This window comes from Cyclopterus lumpus, chromosome 22, assembly GCF_009769545.1.
Source record: "Cyclopterus lumpus isolate fCycLum1 chromosome 22, fCycLum1.pri, whole genome shotgun sequence".
Taxonomy (NCBI): Eukaryota; Metazoa; Chordata; class Actinopteri; order Perciformes; family Cyclopteridae; genus Cyclopterus; species Cyclopterus lumpus.
This window is the reverse complement of record NC_046987.1, coordinates 15,111,620-15,133,499: the sequence shown is the minus strand read 5'-3', so window position 1 is coordinate 15,133,499 and position 21,880 is coordinate 15,111,620. Positions and strand designations below refer to the sequence as shown.

The following is a 21,880-nucleotide window of genomic DNA, read 5'->3' as shown; positions in this document are numbered from 1 at the left end:
GTTGTCGCCTCGCACCACTGCCCCCACGGCGTCAGCCTGGAGTCGCCAAGGAAACGGCATGACCAGGCTCACCCAGATGTCATTTTTTACATCAGCTGAAAATGACAAAGCCCTTGCACTGTGTGGCCTTGCTTATCACTGATGGCTAACTGCGTGACACTGACGGCGTGCGTAAAACATGTGAAACACTTTAATCACCTTCATCAATGACGCAAGAGATGAGCCTGCTTTACGTGTCAGCTGACTGGTACTGCTTTGCTGCTTGAAGACAAATAAATAGTAAATATGAGTCATCAAGTGCACATGCAACAGCAATGATGTATTGCCTTCCAGTCCAAAGCCTGGTGCCAAGTCTCTAACTAATCATAAAATTGGTGCGAGTTAATGTGTATTGTACCTAATTTTGCCTAATTCAATTAGCCAGCGGCGTGTCTCAATTTAAGTTTTTTCATACTTACACTTGCTTTTTTGAGTGCATCGGTGCGTTCACACTGACAAGTATGTCAAAATGCAGTGCACTGACTAATAAGATGGAGTACTAACGGTCCAATAGTTGAGTGTGGAACCATCACACCCTCAACGCTCGCTAGCAAAAGGAAGAAAAAGGTGGCGATGCCGGCGTATTGTCCACCTCACAAGCAACTAAAAGTAAACTCGCCAAACAAGCCGAGTGACGCGGTCATCTGCTGTGATCGTGCACAACAGATGTGTTCGATTTGAGACGGCACTACCCTAATGAAATGTATGCACTAAGTACATAATGTACACAGTACATACATGGGTTTTTCTGTATGCATGGAAGTCTACTCACGGAAATATCCAAATTTAAGACTACCTTCTGATTTTATTGAAATGTCATACAGAATTCCCAACACATTTTAAACAAATTAAACGCAGAATAGCTTTCTGATGGAAAAATAACCAAGTAGTTTTTTACAGAACCGTAAAACTATAAATCCGACAGCTGAGTCATCGGCTACTGAATCTGTGTGTGTGTGTTTCAGTAGAAGTCTGTCGAAAGGCAGTGTTTCAATTTCATGCGATAAAATTGGAGCTGCATGCAAACTTTAATTTAGCTCCTCCCCTGTCCTCTGCTCGTCCTCCTCGTCTTTCTCCTCGTCTCTTCTGTCGTCCCATCCCCTCCCCCACAGTCGGGCCTCCATAAACATAGCTGCCTCCTAATGTAAACACCACAGATACTCGGAGGGGAGGCATTGAGAAAGCAAAGAGGAGTGATGGGGAGGAGAGGGAAGGAGGAACAATTCAGTTTCCTGTATTAGTCTTGCAAACTTAAAAACCTTTGGCCTTCTATACAATATTTTAAGTACCATGTGCTATTTGTGTTGTCTTTTAATTGCTTTGTTGAATATTCAGAATTAACCCATGTCTTTTCCAAGCGGTATTTCTCGCTGTGGTATCTGGTACTCAAAGCAAAGGAAGTGGTCTTGTTAGAGAGCTGTGATGGTGATGGTGGTGAATGAAAAGAACTGTTTGACATAATTTATGGATTAATTTCGCTTGTTAAAGCACACACACACGCACAATTGCACAGAACTAATGTAGTTAATGGATGGATAAGAACACCCTCCCTTCCACAAATCCCCACACCAGTGTGTGTGTGTACACACACACACACACACACACACACACACGATCTCTGTATCATCTTTCACATCCTGCGGAGGTCATAAAACATGGTTTTCCTATTCTGTTCCCCCCCCTCCCCATGTCTTTGAAGCCCTCCTTGCTCACACACACGCACGCTCGCATCAGTCCACTGAGGGGCTGTGGGTCCACATTTCATGTACCCAATTACTTAGGCCTCCGCTCCTCTGGCTGCTGCATTACGTCAGGCTTGGCAGGCTGTATTTTTAGCTTGGAGATGCCATTGGCCCTCTCTCCTTCCCTCTCTGTAGATTGAGTTACCACCTTGTTGCTGAAAGAACCCAATGGACGCCACGCAAGCTGCCCTCGTCCAATCACAACACATCGAACCACTGAGTAATGACACAAGCGAGCAGAAGGAAAGGCTATGTCCATTAAGGTTTTGCTGGTGGGCGGGGACAAAGAAACGGTGGAGCAGGGGCTATTGAGAGCAGGTTGAGGCTAACTGGCACCAGCCAAGGCGTGCATTCATGCCTTGCCACAGACTGTATGGTGGTCATGCATGCTGAGTATGAGGACGTTTCTATAGAACGTGGTCTGTGGTGAAGACCGGAGTGCCACATTTTGATGCTAGCTGTTCAGCATTGCTCCCAGACACCAGCAATTATAAGGTTGTAAGAGGAAAAACTGAGCAGTTATGAAAATATATTTTGGTCTATTTAAAATGTTCCTCTCCTTACTCCCTCTCATTATTTCAGCCTTTTAATAGTTGCAGTGCACTTAAGGGAGCCGTTTGGTTGATGGTAGCAATGAAGTTGTGTTCCGCACAGCTGACGCATCAGAATGGAGCGATGACAGCTAGACCCCCATGCTGCTAGAGTAACTCACACAGGGTCTCGGAAAGAAAGCCTGGAATGTTTTCTCTCAAGTACCAAGTGTTTATCCACGCAGTGGACGGTAAAACACCCAACAGCTTGACAAACAAGTCCTCCCCAAATCAATTCACACGGCCCTGGGCCTTCACAATGACATCTGCATTGAGACTGGTGGCCAATGTTCCTCCCCATTTTAATCACCAGTGTAATCTCTTCCTCATCCCAGTTTGCTTTACTCTCATCGCAGCGGTCTTATTTCCTGGCTCTAAGCAGCTAATCCCAGTCATTCAGCTTTTAGAAGGGATCAGCAGGAGTGTCAACAATGCATATGGATGCCCGTATGTAAAGTTAAGGTCAGGGGAAACAATAGCAGCACATGGAAACCAAGGGCCACTCGAGGTTTAGGTTACCATGACACCAAGCTGTTTGACAGACGCAGGAGGTCAATGTAGACCAACATTCAAGTTCCCCTTAACTTTTAACATTGTTGCCATGTTCCTTTCCCAGTGAGTATTGGAAGCAATACGCATCAGTCAGTGTTGGACTTCGATGGAAATAATCCAAACTGCCATGACTCCTAACTGCTGCTAGCTCGCCATGTGTCAGAGGGTAATTTTAGTCCATTAGTAGCTGTGTCCTTCCTCCTGTTATACATGGATGGAATATGTTAATGCCACATGTAAATAATGTGCTACCAGCCTTGAGTATAAAGTAGATTTGTTTCTCAATGAGGCTCTTTACTGTATTTTCTACATCTATCTATCTGTGTGTGTGTATATGAATGAGAAGATTAATGATTTTCCAGCTATTTAGATACTACTTGAAGAATCAATTAGTCATTTATTGAGAAATAACAACAGTTACCAGTTTAAGCCTCTCAGATGTGAGGATGTGCTGCTGTTCACGTTTTATCTCTGTAAATGTAATATTTTCATGTTTTGGATTGTTGATAAAACAGAATAAATAAGCTAACAATCTTATCAAAGCTAAATGCTAGCTCTAAAGAATTAATTGAACAATCATAAGTTGCAGCACTCTGGTGAATAACATAATACATGGAAGTATTATTGAGAGAGAGAGAAAAAGTCCTAAATCAGGATATATGCCTTTAAACTCCTGCTGACACTGCAGTTGAAACGGTTCAGATTGACTGTTTTGATTAAAGGATGACTAAGCAAACCCACATCTGTGCCTGGTCACAGTGACTGTGTGTAGAGAGAGAGAGAGAGAGAATAGGCTGGAGAAGCGATGGAGTATGTGGGTGGAGGAAATTAGACCCCGCTTTGGGAAGTGCCTTCCTGGACGAATGCTGACGCAATAACATCACTACATGTACTCTGCCGGGGCATCTGATAGTATAATAGGCTAAACTTAAGGTGTATTCACTCCATCTCAACGATCATAGACTACTAAGGCGTTTACTCTTGAACATAAAGTAATGTGCATAGTATGGATTTGCTGGATATTTTAACACTCTAAAAAGTGAAGAGAAGCTTCTTTTCTTTTAGCGAGTTGGCCTGCCATTCTTTTTTGACCCGATTAACACACTTTAGCTATTTTGCTAAATTATTTCATTAAAGTGATGCATAGATGAGGAACGAATGCAAAGGAACTTTTACACTCCGAGTGGACAATTCTGCCTTTTCCACTTCGAAGTGATTGGCAGCTCAAACCATTACAACGCTGCTCGTGTAGAAACCAGAGCAAGGTGATCTGCAGAAACAGCTGCTTTGAGTTCCCCTAAATCCCTGCGGTTTCCACCTTCCCCTTGAAGTCAGACACACACACCATGAGACCACAGGTTGGTACCCATTGTTTCTGAGCCCCTGCGGAGCTATGTGGGGTTTTGGGTGGTTGTGTCTGCTTTAGAGGGATCACAGTGTGACTTTTGAACAAAGAGGGAGGTATGAACCTGATATCCCCGCGGTGTCACACAAACAGCCACGTCTTTCACACACTCGGTCGTCTCCTCCCACTCACTTTGACTTCACCGCCCCAGTGCAAACTTCTTATGCCCACCCCCCACCCCCCTTCTACCACCCTTTCACCCCAAATGTGACCCTCTGCCCTGGAGGGACATATTTTGAGCTTGGGTCAGTACAGTGTGATGGTTACAGAGCGAGCTCTCTAGTTACACTTTCCATTTGCCAACAATATCTTAACCTTGCTGTCGATAGATAAATATGGCAACTAATATAGCCATGCTCTTTAGCAAAGAGAGTGCTAGTGACTTCAGTCTTTTGCTGTGTTTATTTTGTTGCGTATCTGCAGTTCTTATTACCAAAACTCATCCACTCCACGTTTTTCTTTCCCCCCCCCCCCCATAGATGTGAAGAAGGATTGGTCCGACCATGCTTTGTGGTGGGAGAAGAAGAAGACATGGCTGTTGAAAACCCACTGGACGTTGGACAAGTACGGCATCCAAGCCGACGCCAGGCTGCTTTTCACGCCGCAGCACAAGCTGCTGCGCCTCCAGCTGCCCAACATGAAGCACATGAAGGTCAAGGTTAACTTCTCGGACCGCGTCTTCAAGGCCGTATCCGACATCTGCAAAACTTTCAGTAAGTGGAGCGACTGACTCATTTACAGGACAGCTGGCAGATAAATGTTCAGAATGTTAGCCGAGATGTGGAAAACTGTCTTTAAGCAAATGTGAGATGAGGTGTGGCTGATTGGCGGATAATTATGGGAACGAGTTTACTATAGTGGTCAAGTTTACTTGGCCCGACTGAAGGTGCCCACCCTGCTGAACCAAAAACATCTCCCAGAAAGACTATTTTGGAAAAGGCTTTGGAAATGCTCTCCATCAAACGTGGCTAATCATGTCCTTCCTCACTTTGTTTTTGTCCCTGGCAATTTGTTGTGTTTATTAAACACAGTCTAAGCTATGCATGCTGGAGTCCACTATTAGCTCTGGAGTCATGTCCTTGGAACCTGGGCTCCATCGGACTCACAGTAATGTTTAGTAAACAGAGATTATCAATCTGTCTCAGGCCTTATAACACAGACACACACCAAAGAATACATTGCTAGATGTCTTGCTTACCTACTGTCTCTTTCACTAATATCATGTCCACATTTAACAATCCCCCATGGTGTAAGTAGTACCAGAGGGTCACTCACACTCTGCCATCCCTGGCACCACGATGTCCTGACAGACGAGTCAGAGGGTCACACACTGGACCCCAATGACCTTTTCCTCAGCTCAGACCTCGCTCTTTGCCCCTGCCTCCTGAGGCCTTTACGCACCAGGGGGGCGTAGTGTAGAAACAACACGGCAATGCGAATTACTCGCCTGCAAATATTATATGTTTAGGGCTTTTATTGTGAAAGGTACGAACGTAAGGAGTGGATCTTGTACACACCATCTTTCTCAAGGCTCAAAGGCGTAATAGAGTTTGTCGTCTTGGTTCAGACTATTGGAGCCTCCGTATAGTTGTTTTATAAACTCAAATTGCTCCGTAAAACGTGATTGGTCAATGCCTTTATTCACAGTTTTTAGAAAAATCAACCTTGTTCCGGGAAAAAAGAAATGAAAATATTCAAGTTCCGTGTTTTAAGTATATGCGCAAAAAAGAATAACTTCTGGTGTGTTCAGGCCTATAGTCACGGTCTTACCTCCAGTGGGGTTTGGAGAACCCTCACCAATATAACTCCTTTCATCAGGAAGGGTCATAACACACCTGTTGTGTCTTTGTCACTGGACTGTGTTCAGCTCTCCTGCTTTCATTAGCACTACACTTTTTGCTTTTCATTTGGCAGGAATGGAGCTTTACATATTTTTCCAATGTCTATGGGGTCAGATACAGTTCTATGACATGAAGAGACCAAATGGCACATTTAATTTAGTGTAAATATACAAAGACGCTTTTGAAAAGCGGAGGCGGGGGAGAAACGGCCTAGTTAGGAATGTGTCTGCTGCTTCTGTAATAAATCTATTTCAGCTTCGTAGAAATTCAGGACGAATTGCTTTTGGCTGACGTGGCGCGTGCCAGGATGTCGCATGATGTTGTCGGTGGCTGTTTAACGATGCATTATTTAATCCACAAAAGCAGAACTTGTGCTCACGGACAGTTAGAAAGCTTTTAACTTAACTGTGTGTATGACAGCTGACTTCTCTGGCCTGGAAGCATTTAATTTTGTTATCTGGGCGGGCAACTTTTAGTTTGACAATTTCCTGTGCATATTTCTGCTGACTCCATGTGAACTGCACAGTATAGCGACTCGGATGGGACAGGAAGAGACGAGGCCAAATGTCCTTCGCTCCAGACAGCAGAAAGGGAGGGGCAGATATACTGGAAGACAGTAATGTCATTGGAGATTTGTTGTTTTGATTGGTTTTCAGCAATGTGCAACTTTGGCCCCAGTTCCTTTTCCCATACAAATTTATTGGATTATTATTATTTTTTGCTGTAGTGTGTACAGTTGGACGGTCACACAGAAGCTATTTCCTGTTCCAAAAGAAGTTCAGTCCTCAGTATATAGTGTTTGGCTGTTTTGATCCCCACCCACTCCGGGGTTTTATTTTTGTTATTTCACTCCACAGTTTAGTAGTTATGCCATTGTCAGCTTTTCAATCTCTATAGCACAACTCACTGGCAGGGACTGTGCCATAGAGTGGAAATGCATGGAAAATCAACAAAACACTCCAAGTTAAAAGTATAAAACCAATTATGATCGCTGTACTTCTCCCATGTCCATGGCAGCTGTGTCCTGACACAGACACAGTCCATCTGGGCCGGCTGGGAACCTCGAGGACTCGGCAAAAGTTGATGTACTGACAAACATGAAAATCCAGTTTCACTCCTGTTTTGACCCCTGATTACAGTTGGCTGCTCTTACATCCTGTGCAGCACTGGTCATTTGATAGTGAAGCATAGGCGTTTGGGATTTTCCACTTTTAGTTGCAAAACAACATTTTTGAACTGTCAACCATTCTCCGAATTCTCTGAAACCAAAGTTGAGTTTTTTTTTTAAATCTTAAGAATCGCTCAGCTATAATGTTTTTGTGTTACAGTGGCAGCTGAAACAAAATATGCTGTAGGGCTGCAACAAGTGATTAATTAATTATTAATTATTAATTAAGCTATTGTGCATGGCTCTTTTTATTATGACCATATTCAGTTTATAATGATATAAAACCGAAAAGCAGCAATGATTAATAGATGTTCACAACTGTTAACTAATACATTATTCATGAAAGTATTTTGGCACTAAATTGCTCTATGACTTTAGAGGGGAAGAAAAACATAATGGCACTGAACTGACTTCTCTGGCTTTTGATCAGGCTAATTTTTCCCAGTGAAGAGTCAAGACATGAGCTTGTCCCGTCTAGACAACCTGGGTCACGTCCAACACATTAAACACACTAATACACCTCCTCCCTCTGACAGGACTCTGTTCTACTCACACAAAATGTGCTCTTCACAACTGACTAACACATGACTGGACCTGGGGGCCTGAGGTGGGACAGAAATTAGGCCGTTTCCCTCAGCAAAGCCCCACTTCAGTGCGTTTTTAGTAAACACTTGTTTGCTACTGTGTGTGGGGAAAACAGACACAATAGCATTCTCTGGAATAGGCCCGGGGCAGCAGCAATACTGTGACTTGTTATTATTTGTCAGCACCGAAACTTTACAATGAGTCAAAAAACTGTCTGGAGAAATTGATGAGCAGGATAGTGATTGAGAGGGTGTGTGTTAAGATAGTGGGACAGAAAGAACACAGGAGGACATTGCAGAGAAGTGTTTCGTCGTTGTCCTCCCGAAAGATTTTTTAGTTTTGTGTGGGACCGTTGCTTCATCGTTTTGGTCCAACAGATTTATGGCACATCAACCTGTGGTCTGCTGGACTGGCCCGAGTGAGCTGGCTTCTGTTGTCATAACACAGGAGAAGGGCAGTTTCTCCTCAGCTCCAACCCCATAATGAAAGTGCATTATTATTATAAGTGGCCTTCTAGCTAATTTGAACCTGCCTGTCTGATGGATGAAGATAACCTCTGACACTAAGCAGCTGAGGTCTATTAATGTCTCCTGTTGTTTTTTTCTTAAAGTTAAAAGTGATCTATTTGAGTCATAGAAATCTCTAAATGCCAAAACCCTTACTTCACTGTACTTGTCATCAGCCAAATTCAGAAAAAGCTATAAAATATCTACACCATTACGTTCTTATTATAATTTTCCCATCGGACTGAGGCTGTATGTGAGTTATCTTTAACCCCTGCTTTTAATTAGTCTTCCATGGAACAACTGCTTTTTCTTGCCCTTAAGTATTGATCAGCCTTGCAGCCCGATGAGTACCTCTTCATAACATGATGATTAGATTAGATGGTGATTAGAGCTCTTTGATTTTATTATTTTTGTCCATGTAGGGTCTCAAACTGTTTGTACGGTAAACTCTGGTGCTGTAAAATTAGACTGTGTGACGGTGTTTGTGAATCTTCTGCGGTTGGCCGTACTCACTGCAGTGAATCATGTGTTCCTAGGAGTCGATCTCGCAAGCCCAGCTGGCTCTCAGTCAACTGCTCTGCTCAGGCTCCAGTCCTGGTTACTGCCCACATGTCTGCAGGATGGAAGCTCAGGGTCTCATTGTCTTAAGGTGTCATTTCTGCTAATGGAAATCAACCAAGCTTTTGTAAGCACTCTAACCACCACTCACCCGTCCGCCTCCTCCAGACACACGGCCACAAGTATGTGGTGAGCGACGTGGCAGTCTTTCCCTCCAGATCCTGATTCTTAAATTATCACTATAAACATATAATTCAACACTCTACTGTGTATGTCAGCAGAAATTGACAGTAATGCTTGCCCGTCTAGAAAATGTTATGTTTTTTGTTATTTTCTTCTTTATTTCTACCGGTCAATCTCTTTTTTTTCCTCTTCAGCAGACATTACATCTTCATTGTATTGACTCTACTCACTTCATGGGAATGATGGAAAAACGCATATCCTTACATTTTCTTTCTCCCACCGCCCGCCCACTATCCACTTCTCTTGTTTCCAGGCAATTCAGTAGAGATACCTAATATATTACTTTTTACAGGAATGTTTTTACCACATTGAGTAATGGTTTGCCAAAGATGCTTATTCACCCACACTTCTGATCCATACACGGTTATAATATGTTAGGAAGCAACAGTTCCATGTATATAATCGATAAATGTTGATTTATATCAGACGTTTTACTGTGTCGGATTAGTTTAGCTTGGGGTTGGTGACAATGAGGTCATAAGAATGATCTTTAAAAGTGACTGCGTAGTAAAATGCCACATGCCTGTGCAATGCCTCACCAAGAGACACAGTCCTCCCCACGTACACGCAGTTGGATACAATGTGTGTATTAGCCTCCTCGCACAGCTCAGTGGGACTAAAGCTCGGCAGCACGCCTGCAACTCACATGGCTGTATAAGGGCACAGGGATTGCGCTTCATCGCTGCAGCAGAGCGAGAATGAAAGAGGGAGGCCGAGAAAGAGAGAGGTTGAGCTCCCATCTGGTAGTTCTTAAAACTGCTGGAATGCTTTTGCTTTAGTTACACAAACCAAACAAGCTTTCTCACCAAGCCAAGCCGTTCTCTCTCCTCCGCCCCTCAACACCATCAGCAGCCTCTTTAATTGGTCTGCAACACCTTTCCAATCCTTCGTTTAAAAAAAAAAGGAGAAGAAAATAGAGATTTGTCAGTGGACATGAGAAACTTTTATTTTTCTCAACAGTCCTGAACAAAACAGTGGAAATAATAAAATAAGGCTCTCAAACATCAGCTTGCTCAATTGATGCGTATGGAATCTTTGGAAAACCATATCCAGCTGAGGATCCAGATGTGCTTGCATCCAGACTAGCGCCATCTATTCTAGTCTTGACACACACTGGTTGTCTCACTGCTACATCAGGACTATCCCAAGCTCATTTGAAAACTGCTGCTGGTGAGTGATGGCTCCCTGCCCTCCGTGGGAGGGTGGAAAACGATGGTGGAGAAGCTGCTCTGTTTTAGTCATTAGTTTGGAGAAAAATCATCCTTGTAGATACTGAGATACCATAAATTCCTTTTACTCACCAATAGCAACTGAAAATGTTTTGTATGCGTGTGTGTGTGAGGAAAAATCATAGGACAAGAGGGTAAGAAGAAGATGGAGGTTGTGTATGCCCTGTCTCAGTTGGGGATTACAGTTAAAGCAAGATTAGTTGGGGCCCTGAGAAAAGGGATTTGCAATTTTCCACCACTCGTGTCCACAGCTGTCGACAATTGGTACACATCTCCTCAGTCCCTTTTAGCGTTCTCTTACTTCGCCGCTGTTTTACCCAAAACCTTTTCCAATTCAAGTTACATCAATGTCTCTGTGTTCACCCCCATTACACGTTCTACACATCGTCTGTGTGCTCTGCAAGAGGTCTTGTGATTTATTTGAAACAACACAAGTTACCGTTTTGCTTTTAGTGACTTATTGTCGTCTTGCTTGGCTTTGTTGTGAGGCAAGATTTTGTTAATTTGACATGAAATGAACTTTCTTGCTCTCTTTCTTCCCTCCAGATATCCGCCATCCAGAGGAGCTGTCTCTACTGCGTAAGCCCCGTGATCCCAAGAAGAAGAAGAAAAAGTTGGAGGAGGCAGAGGAGGACGATCTGGAGCTGGAGGGTCCGCTGTTAACCCCTGGATCAGGTGAGCTCAGCTGATGAACCGTAACTCCTACACGGAGTGCACTTGTTCCAGTCTTTGCTCATAGATATTACAGCTGAATGTCATAGGGTTAGTAGGAAGGAATGATAATAAATTAAATGAGGCCATTGTAAGTTATGCACTTCACAGTTTAGAAGAGATATGGCTCATGCAATACGAAGCCTGTATGAAGTTTCTTTTAGTTCAAGGTCTTCAAAGTAATTACGGAGCATTGGGTTTTATTTTTGTATTTCATTGTGAAAAGTAATAATCTCGTTTCCCTCAAGCAGCAGGTTGAATAAAAGGTTCCCCTGGCTGCTATGGGGCGTCTTGCACTTTTTTTTGTGGGAGATCGCACTTGTGGTTCGAAAACCACTAAGGTTATTCCAGAGTGCTGCACCATGCTTCCAGTGACCAAATATGAATGTGTGAGATTTAGGTCTGCATGATATCTGGAGCCCTGGCTCTCAATTCCTTGGCAGGGAGGACGAAGAATGGTTGAGATTCCACACATAGTTGGTCACGGTGCCATTTTAAACCCAAACCAGGCTACACAGCTATACTGGCCCTCCGCCCTCCTCCCTCCTTGCGCCAGTGAGAGTTACAACCATGTGAGCAGAGAGGATCAGAACAAACGGGCAGTGCTGCTGTCACAGAGTTGGCATTAATCAAAATGGCTAACTCTAAGAGACAGGGTCTTTGTCTGTCCACTGGCTCCATAGACTCAGAATGCATAGATGCACTCTCATGTGAGTCGAAAGAGGGCTGACAATCATTGTGAAGTTGGTTAACCATCACAATGCTCATTGTCAAGAAAAACTCATTCTGCTCACAGTGAAGCTAGCAGCAGATTATGTATCCATTTTCCTTTTTTTTTTAATCAAAGTACAATAAGGGATAGAAAGTGTAAAATGTTTTTATGAAGAGCAGACATTTAGTTTTCAGTGGGCAACTGTGGTCACACTATTAAGTGTTTCAACAGGAATGTGTAGAATCTGTTTACCGTCAGTCACACTTCCTGTGTCCTCCCTATAGGATCACATGCTCCAGTCAGAGAGTATATTTCATGGCCAAGTTGCAAGGCGTTAGTCTGTCCCTCGTGGGGAAGGGCTGGCCTCTTAGCTCAGGTCTCCTGATAGGAATCACAAGGTTTTGCCAAGAGGCAGCGATGCAATCACAACCACAGCCTTCCCCTGTGCAGCGGCACACTCCACACCACCGGGGAGATGAGAGACAAGGAGCCCCTCCTCAAGAGAGGAGGGCTCCTTGTCGCTCACCGTGGTCTAACTTTACAAACGCCATGGATGGATGGTGACCAGTAAGGTCATATGAGGAGAATGTGACCAACTATTTCTACCCTTTTCCAAAACTCCAACCTCTATCCTTAAATGTAGTGTTGAGGAAACCCCATGTCCCGTCTGTCTGCGCACTCATGTCAAGTGCCTGACAGAATTGGTCATTTTGGTATATAAAAAAAACCCGTTACTGATCTTAAACTGTTGTCGTGACTCGGAAAAGAGCCCATGATGACAGTCCACCGAGTCCCTCTGGGCCAACCACATCGCGGCTTGCCTAATGTATCAAATTATCTTTCCTGTCATCGTGGACAACATACCTCAGACACGTTGACCAACGCCTTGCCTGGGTTTTCAATCTGTCATTCTGTGTTGGAAGACTATGAATGGTAACGACAGAACCTCAAAAATCATTCCAGGGTGATCTCCCTCTGCAAAGGGGGAAACTGAGTCATCCACTCTGAGGCTAACAGTTTGCTGTGCCCATGGAAATGCCACAGATCTCCCCGTTCTTGTATTTCCCTACGTTTGTCTTTTCTCATCTGTTTCCTCCTGTTCTTGTAGAGTTTTGAGTATCTTAAATCTGTCCACTTGAGCTCGTTTGCTCCCCTTCTGCGTCTTCCCTCCACCTACCTCCTGTCTTTTCTTTTCTTACTCTTTCTCTTTTCATCCTAGCCTCTGAGGTAATATACATCGGACCTGTCAAAGGTAAGCTTTCCTCTTCCTCTGTCCTTTACTCTTCTGCACTGCTTCCTCGCCCTCGCCTTCCCCTCTACCCACCACAGCTGGAGTGTTGAGGTCACATGAGAGTAAACTTCGGGACTAACCACAGAGTCACCTGACTGCTCCTCCACAGGAAGTCAGCTGATTAGAGTTGTCACATGATTAAGGCATTGCCTCTCATTAGAAATAAGCTCAAAGCGCACTTTTTCTTCCAGCTACCCCAGACCTGCTCACTGTGCCTGCTGACTGTTGTTCACTTTTTTTGCCCTTGAAAATTGTAAATTATTAGTTTTTTTTTATTTATTTATTTTTATAAAGGGGTCAGAAAACTGGACAGGTATGATGTTCATTGGTCCATAATCCTACATACATGCCACAGCCAATAGGTCACACAGAAATGTTCAAAAATCTAATCCACTAGAGACACTTTAATTTATTGACAATCCTCTCATGTTTTACTTCTGGTCTTAACAGCCCATGGTGGTCCAGCTCCATCCATCTAAGCCCTCTCTGAATCCCCAATGTGGGAGCATTAGGGAGTCAAGTCATGTTAACATTCTTTGTGCATTTTCTCCTGTATTGGAGTCAGTAAACAGGATGGAGGAGGCCTCGCTGCATTTTTAATGGGCTGCCAGCTTTCACCTTAGACATGGTCTCTCTGGATATTTGGTATTCCTCAAGAGACCCTTTGGGAGATGGGAGTACTCTCCATGCCCTGATGCACTCAGCAATTAGGGAAAAACCTTGAAAGAACCACCAAGCGTTCTCATGACCTCAGCTCGCAAACACAAACACACACACGTGCACACTCACAAACACAAACCACTTCCTGATTTCACAAGGGATTTAGTGGTTTAGCCAGTGTTGCTTCTTGACCTCGGCCCCACAGAGGGAGAGGGAGAGAGAATGGGGGATATGCGGCCAAAAATATTACCATAAGGCCAGCCAACAGGAAATGCACACAGCTTCCCTTTGGTGGTGTGCTAATGTTTGCAGCCTAAATGGAGAATATACTCTGTGTGTGTGTGTATGTGTATATATATATATATATATATATATATATAGATATAGATATAGATAGATAGATAGTGTGTGTGTGTATATATGTGTATGTGTATATATATATATTCACATTCATTCAGTGAAGATGTTGACTTGATTTTTATATAGCTGATTATTTTCCGCTTTGTAAATGTTTTTCTTATCCATGCATCCACTCATATCTTTGCGTTCCCTCCCTCCTCTCTGTGGCGAGTTGTGTAGTAGTTTGCTGTGTATTCCTGATGTTGACTAAGTGACCCTGATCATGCTCTGCATCATTTGCATGCTGATCCACATCAATCCCCCCCCCATCAGCAGGAGGAGGTGGTTGAAGCCATTCATCTGCAAAGTGTAGGCTGGTAGTCACATGGTGTTGTTGACCGCTAGCTGGCCTGGCTAGGCTGCAAGTGTGTGTGTGTGTGTGTGTGTGCTTTTTTGAAAAGTGATCACTCCTGATCCCGTTTGTGTTGAATAGTATTTGTGAATATGCACTCCATTGTTTTGAAATGGGAGTATTCATTAGATTGTCTTTGAAGAGTGTGAGATAACTATTAAATAAAAACAATATGTATGTTGAATTGTTCTTTTTAATGAATATGATCTCCTTTTTTTGGACCTCGGTGCACTATTGGGGACTAACTGATGACTGTATGTTTTCAGGGAGCATCTACTCCAGTCCAGGCTTGTACAGTAAGACTATGACCCCCACCTATGACTCCAGAGACGGTAGCCCCCTGTCGCCCACCACTGCCTGGTTTGGGGACAGCCCCCTCTCTGAGGGCAACCCCAGCATCCTCGCTGTCAGCCAGCCAATCTCCTCTCCAGACATCTTGGTCAAACTCTACAAGCCCCAGTCCCTGCTGGACAAAGCCAAAATCAACCAGGGGTGAGAGAACTTTCCCGAGTGGTTAGGTTTGGTTTGGTAAACTGCTCATAGTCTGAAATGCTGTGGTGTATTGCAATACATGTAAGGCTGTGTAGAGTTTGTTTCAGAAGACATTGTATTCCCTGTACAGGTGGTTGGACTCATCCAGGTCTCTGATGGAGCAGGATGTAAAGGAGAATGAGGTGCTGCTGCTGAGGTTTAAATACCACAGTTTCTTTGACCTCAACCCTAAGGTACGTCCCATAGACAATGCTGTTCACTTTCACCTTGCTAACCTTGAGTCATTGAGGACATTTGTTGAGGTCATGGTGTGCCAGAAAGCATCGAATCAGTTCATAAAAGTTCAAAGAGAGAAGGATTGTACGAAGTGTCCTGAGAGCACAACCGGCATAGATTTGTTTTAATTAATTGTAAGGCATTTTAGCGTGTAAAGTATACATACTGACAACCTAAAAGTGAACTCAACCGGTTTTACACATCAAAGTCTGTGTACAGGTTTTCGGGGAGTACTACTGCACATGTAACAAAAAGTTGTATAAAGCTTTTTATGGCTCCAGAGGGAGCTGCACGAAATCTGAGAAAAGAATTTGATGAGTTGGAAAGCGGCTCGCCAGACTTCCGTAGCCCACTCCTCATCTCTGCTTGCGGCTATCGGCTGAGGGTATATTAGGCGCTAATAGCATAGCACACAAATCTTTTTTTTATTTACTTTTTTTTCACTTTTCGCCATTAGTCCGCCAATGTCATATTAGTGTTATGCTAAATCGGTGCAATGCTCCTCTAAGTAGAGTATTTGAAAGTCAGTGGACATTAGTCATGATACCAATAACGACGTAACACTTCTAACCAGTGCTCCACACAAATCTAGTTGTGTCCTGTCTGTGTGAGTTTGTTTTTACTTACTGTTTGTTTGTTTGTTTGTATGCATGTTGACCTCTGTGTCAAACCTCTCCACAGTATGATGCCATCCGAGTGAACCAGCTCTATGAACAGTCCAAGTGGGCCATCCTGCTGGAGGAAATTGAGTGCACGGAGGAGGAAATGATGATGTTTGCTGCCCTGCAGGTAAAGAGAGAGTGCTTTTACGTGTGTGTCTCTGCCTAATCTCAATTTTCCTTTTTCAGCATTCATTTGTCAAGGACTGAAGACCTGCAGTGCTCTTTTCATGGGGGAATGGGCACATTGCCTTCTCACCCGAAAGCCAATGAATTTGGTGGGCTTGAAGCCCAAAGCTGAGACATATGGCTGCCAGTTCTGCTGCACGCATACTTAAACCTGGCTATTTCGCATTTGATACTGATTGAATTAATAGGTGCATTATCACACATTCCCACTGAGCTTCTCAATATGTCTCAATGTCAATGAATTGCTTTTTTTTTTGATCATCGTTCATAGGGGGGAAAAAAAGTGTCATTAGCATTTTGAAAAAAGAAAACGAATATTAATTGTTTGTGAATATTTAATGATAATGAACAAAGACATTAAAGCATTTACCCCACTTAGTTAATTAGAGTGAAGTGTCACATCGAATGCCTGGAAACGAGGCTGAGTGAGTCATCATGACAAGGAACTAAAAACATGGTGTTTTATTTAAATCTTTGAATTTTCTTAAATGTTTTTGGACTATATACAATAACCTGTAGAACTCTGCATTCTATTCTTTTGACATTAAATTCTCTCCCTAATACCAAAGAATGTCCAGCATGTTTGTATACTGGGCCAAGGCTATTAGCGTTATGTGAGTAATTTCTACAAACCTTGAGGCAACTTGCTGCAGCCACTCATACAGAGCTGGGCCGGCTGGACTTGGGAGTCTCTGGCAGCATCAGACACATATGTTTCTCTTTTGAGACTCGTTGAATGGAGGATCAAGAGGAGGAGAAATGAGGAGCAATGGAAGTGATATACAGATGTGAGCCCCTTTAGCCCCCTGCTATTTCTGACCCTCGTAAACTGTGGGTGCCAAGACCTGAGGACGCCACCCTGTCCTCACCCCCAGGGTAATTATAGAGCATCTAGGGCCACAGGACCCAGTGCCTCGGTCCAGACCACCCACCCCCAGCAGTACACCATCTTATAGATGCTGCTCACATTCCTCTAGGAGCTTACACTCTGAGGTGTTAGGTGTGTGTCATCAGACCAGTTATAACTACACTTAACTGGTTTCTTGTTTCTATTCCTGAGAGCGATGCTAATCCGAGTTTGGTGTTTGGACTGGCGGCTGCCCTGTTGCTACCTGGCTGTTAGCACGTTTGCCAGATTCTACTATGTTTCAGCGGGGCAGTATGAGCCCAGGGCTTTTTGCTAATGTTTCACTGGTGAGTGGATACAGAGTCTAAAAAAAGAGCAGTCCACATCCAGTATGTTGCTGGCTTGTGTTGGCATGCTATCACCTGGACGTTTTACTTTGGCAGTACATAGAAATGAGATAATCAGGAGTCGTGAACAGTAACTGACCTCATAGTCACCGACTTGGGTTGACAGCTTGTGCTTTGAGCCTCAGCAGATCAAAACGTACATTCAGCCTCTCATGCAGACCAATGGGAAACAAGCCTCCCAGTGTTGCTGTTACAAAAAACAAAAAAAGTATTTAAAGACTGTTACAGTGGAAGAGGCAGATGAATGGAGTGTCATGGCGAGCCCTTTGTCCCACATTCTGAAACCTAAGCAGGCTACAGCCTTGCATATCTCTCTCAAACTCTCCCTTTGTATCTCACTCTCTCGACAGCTGTTCATTCATATATTGGTGAGGGGTTGGTGATGGGTTGACATTATGAATACCATTTGTCAACAAGTTGTATTTAGTGTCTGTGACTCACGCTAATGGGTAAACACAGTTGGGTTTTCAGTACATCCTGATAAATTGGTGGTTCCAGTGTTCTTTTATCCTTATTGGCCCAATCTCACACATGTTCCCAGTAAAATACATTTCATAGCCTGTTAAAATGTAGAGACATGTTGAGAACACATAGCTCAAACTGTGCCCCTTAATTCTTTCAGGGACTCATTCTCTCACCACCAACCTCTTCATCTTCTCCTCATCATGAAACTAATCTCCTCATCTTCATCTCCTTCAAAGACATACGGGTCTTTGATTTATCTCTGATCAACTAAATGGTGCATACTGGCCTCATTTGCTAACATAAATGCCAACACATCTTAAAGTATTTATGTGGCTTTTATCACAGACCAAATAACTTTTATAAGATGCAGTTGGATGGTTTGTGCACACAGAGCAGGAAACTTTATAGAAATCAGTGAAAGTGTTGACGAAGGTGTTGGAGTTGAAGATCGACTTTTCGAGCAATTGTCAGCTGTTCCCTCTTCCATTACTTTAAGTCAATGTCTGGGAAATGTGAATCTGGTGGATATAAACATTCTGTAACTGGAAGATTGTAGCTTTTAACCGTGCTGTGAAGATGAGATGCTGCGAGGACAAGAAACCTCGTCCACAGCATGACAGATTTAGCGAGCCTCTGATCTCCAAAGCCAATATAAAACATTTTAATAAACTGGTTAAACACAGCAAATAGTGCTAAAATATGATATAAAAATTAGCCTAACAGAGGATACCTCTTTCTTTTCCTCAGTACCACATCAACAAGCTGTCAATCATGTCTTCAGACCACCACATGAATAACAGTGAGAAAGAGGTGGATGAGGTGGATGCAGCCCTGTCAGACCTGGAAATTACTTTGGAAGGAGGGAAGACGTCCAACACACTGGTATGACAACGCTGCTACGGCTCCACATTCACTGCAGGAAATACCTTTTGCTTATCCCTTACATGTACTGGGTTCCAAACTCATTATGTGACTATTTTTTCAATTGCAGCAGCTTGGCGTGTTTGGTCCTTAATTTCTCTACTGTATTATGAACAAGTTTCTTGTCATTAGCTGTATTAAACGGGAACTAAAGCCTACACAGACACCTACACTGACCCAGGGGAGTGGAAATCACAATACATTTCAATGGAAGGGCTAAATTACACACAGTTCTTTACGAGGCCTTCATGTGACAAGAACCTGAGGGGGGTGAGATATTTGACACTTGAACAAACCCAACAAAGGATGCATGTTACATGGATACGTCATAAATGTATGTGTCCGTTATTAAAGCCAACACTCCTCAAGAACTTGTAAGGTTTATTCAGCTTATCAGAGGAAACTGTGCTTTGAGATATTACATAAGAAGTGTTTTCTTTAGCAAACTCTACTGAGCATTACAACTGTACAAGTGTAGCCCGAGGTCATTGTTTTGGTTAACAATGTTCTAGTAGTGCTTTTATACTAACTATACTAGAGTTTTATACTAACAATGTGTTTTTCCCTTCCTCCCAGGGTGACATCACATCTATTCCTGAGCTAGCGGACTATGTCAAAGTCTTTAAGTAAGTCCACATCCAGAGCTACATGACCCCACAAGGCCACATGCACGTTCAGTTATTAAAAAAAAAACATGAACAGTGAATGAATGTGTACAAAGATTGCATTTGTCCAAAATATGCTGAGTCCCTCAGAGAATCAGGAAATACCATTTCCTGGCTAAATGAGAGAGCTGCTGCGTGGTTTGCGTAGTATAATAGGCTGCATTGTTTGACAAATAACTTTTACAGGCTGAGCTTTGAGTTTGGCTTTTCAAAATGATTACAGTTGGACCAAGCATATTTTTACCCATATTCTTTTTTGTCTTTAAGCCTTTGCTGACTGGCAGGTGGCCCCTGGGGTGATTGTCTCATGAAATGGATAAAACATAAGGGGGCAGGGGGTGATATAAAGAGGCATTTAATCTTTAATGGTTTTCCATTACTGTTCACATCCAATGCTGAATTGAGAAGCTCTTTTTCTCCTCTCTCTTATGATCTCCCTCTGTCTTCTATACATTTTACAGACCCAAGAAACTGACACTGAAGGGCTATAAGCAGTACTGGTGCACATTCAAGGATATCACAGTTTCCTGTTACAAGAGTAAAGAGGAGGCGCATGGGACACCTGCTCTTCAAATGAATCTTAGAGGTGCAAACACACACAAAAAATGTCATTTCATCCGTGTGCAAGAATGTAATGCTTATTGTTTCTGTCTAAAGAATGGGTGTGAACTTTGACCTCTTCCTCCGCTCCTCATTTTGGCTTCCATATATAGGTTGTGAGGTAACTCCAGATGTTAACATCTCGGGTCAGAAATTCAACATCAAGTTGCTCATCCCAGTGGCTGATGGCATGAATGAGATCTGGCTTCGGTGTGACATGGTAAGACTAAAGTTAGTAAACATTGATGATTATTTCTTGTCCTTTTTTAGCAGGTTTTTGATCATCAGCGTTTAACTTTCCTCCCCAGGAGAAACAGTACGCCCACTGGATGGCTGCATGTCGCCTGGCCTCCAAAGGGAAGACCATGGCCGACAGCTCTTACAACCTGGAGGTCCAGAACATTCTGTCCTTCCTTAAGATGCAACACATGAACCCTGACCCTCAGTTCATTGAGCCAATCACCACCGATATCAACCCAGAATGCCTGGTGTCCCCGCGCTATCTGAAGAAGTACAAAAACAAGCAGGTAAGCCATGCAGGCTGTGTTTCAGATATATATCCTCGGAATGTGCCGTTTGCTGTACAAGTGGGAGCTGAAGGGTGTAGTTTCAAAGTGACAGATGTACGGAACTGCTATTTGCTATGTTGTGAATTTTGTGTGAGGATGATGCCTCCCAGATGGGCGCCTCCTGGCATCAGGCTTGTCTTGCATTGGAATGTAGCCTCCCTCGCCTCCCCCTCCTTTGCTCTCCTCCTCTTCCATCGGTTCCTCTCCCCACCTCCCTCTGTCAGAATGGAAACCAGGACAGCGGACGTCCAAATGACTCGACATGCTTACAGTAGAGTTGCTCATGTCTCAAGTAATGGATACTTTCTCTGTTCTTGGGCCTTTTTGGTGTGTGTGTGTGTGTGTGTGTGTGTGTGTGTGTGTGTGTGTGTGTGTGTGTGTGTGTGTGTGTGTGTGTGTGTGTGTGTGTGTGTGTGTGTGTGTGTGTGTGTGTGTGTGTGTGTGTGTGTGTGTGTGTGTGTGTGTGTGTGTGTGTGTGTGTGTGTGTGTGTGTGTGTGTGTGTGTGTGTGTGTGTGTGTGTGTGTGTGTGTGTGTGTGTGTGTGTGTGTGTGTGTGTGTGTGTGTGTGTGTGTGTGTGTGTGTGTGTGTGTGTGTGTGTGTGTGTGTGTGTGTGTGTGTGTGTGTGTGTGTGTGTGTGTGTGTGTGTGTGTGTGTGTGTGTGTGTGTGTGTGTGTGTGGCTGCCATAGCTGTGTTAGTTGGGGATGGGTGAAGGATGTGGGGGGGGGGGGGGGCTGCCGGGTTGCCTCTATATTGCCTATTCACTCAGTCTGGTTTTTTTGTTTAAGTTGACGTAGAAAAGTGGAATGCTGCTGGGGGTTGGTACCGTATGTGATGACTCAGAAATGGTCCCTGAAATATACTGGATGTCTAGAGAGAGAGGTAGACAGAAAGATGCATGCATTTCCTGTAAATGGGTGGCAGCAAGGCTTGTTGAGTATGCTGCAGGCACTTCTAGTGCCAGACCGTTGATACTGAACTCATCCTTGACCCATTCATATGGAACAGCTGTCACTGGTTAATCTCTGAACATCCCCTCAAGTCTCCAACTTCAGTTCCACATACAGTGCTGCTAAAAATAAGAATTAATCCAAAATAACAGAAGTACCAAATAAAGTTTCAGTTCTCTATTTCTGCATCTCATTTTCTATATGATTTGTAGTTAGGAAATCCCTTTTTTAAATGTAGTTGGGGCCAATAACATGAAA

At 43.5% G+C, this 21,880-nt stretch overlaps 1 protein-coding gene across 2 annotated transcripts in view; it reads left to right on the top strand.

The window, feature by feature from the left end:
- fermt2 (fermitin family member 2) overlaps nucleotides 1–21,880 on the top strand; it is a 37,690-nt gene that overhangs the window by 10,177 nt on the left and 5,633 nt on the right. For both annotated transcript variants that reach the window (XM_034525399.1, XM_034525400.1), the window contains exons 3-12: nucleotides 4,808–5,041; nucleotides 11,005–11,133; nucleotides 14,850–15,075; nucleotides 15,206–15,308; nucleotides 16,033–16,140; nucleotides 18,666–18,800; nucleotides 19,416–19,465; nucleotides 19,966–20,090; nucleotides 20,218–20,324; nucleotides 20,413–20,631. In XM_034525399.1, the coding sequence (XP_034381290.1) occupies nucleotides 4,808–5,041; nucleotides 11,005–11,133; nucleotides 14,850–15,075; nucleotides 15,206–15,308; nucleotides 16,033–16,140; nucleotides 18,666–18,800; nucleotides 19,416–19,465; nucleotides 19,966–20,090; nucleotides 20,218–20,324; nucleotides 20,413–20,631 (1,436 nt within the window). The remainder of the gene's footprint in view (nucleotides 1–4,807; nucleotides 5,042–11,004; nucleotides 11,134–14,849; nucleotides 15,076–15,205; nucleotides 15,309–16,032; nucleotides 16,141–18,665; nucleotides 18,801–19,415; nucleotides 19,466–19,965; nucleotides 20,091–20,217; nucleotides 20,325–20,412; nucleotides 20,632–21,880) is intronic.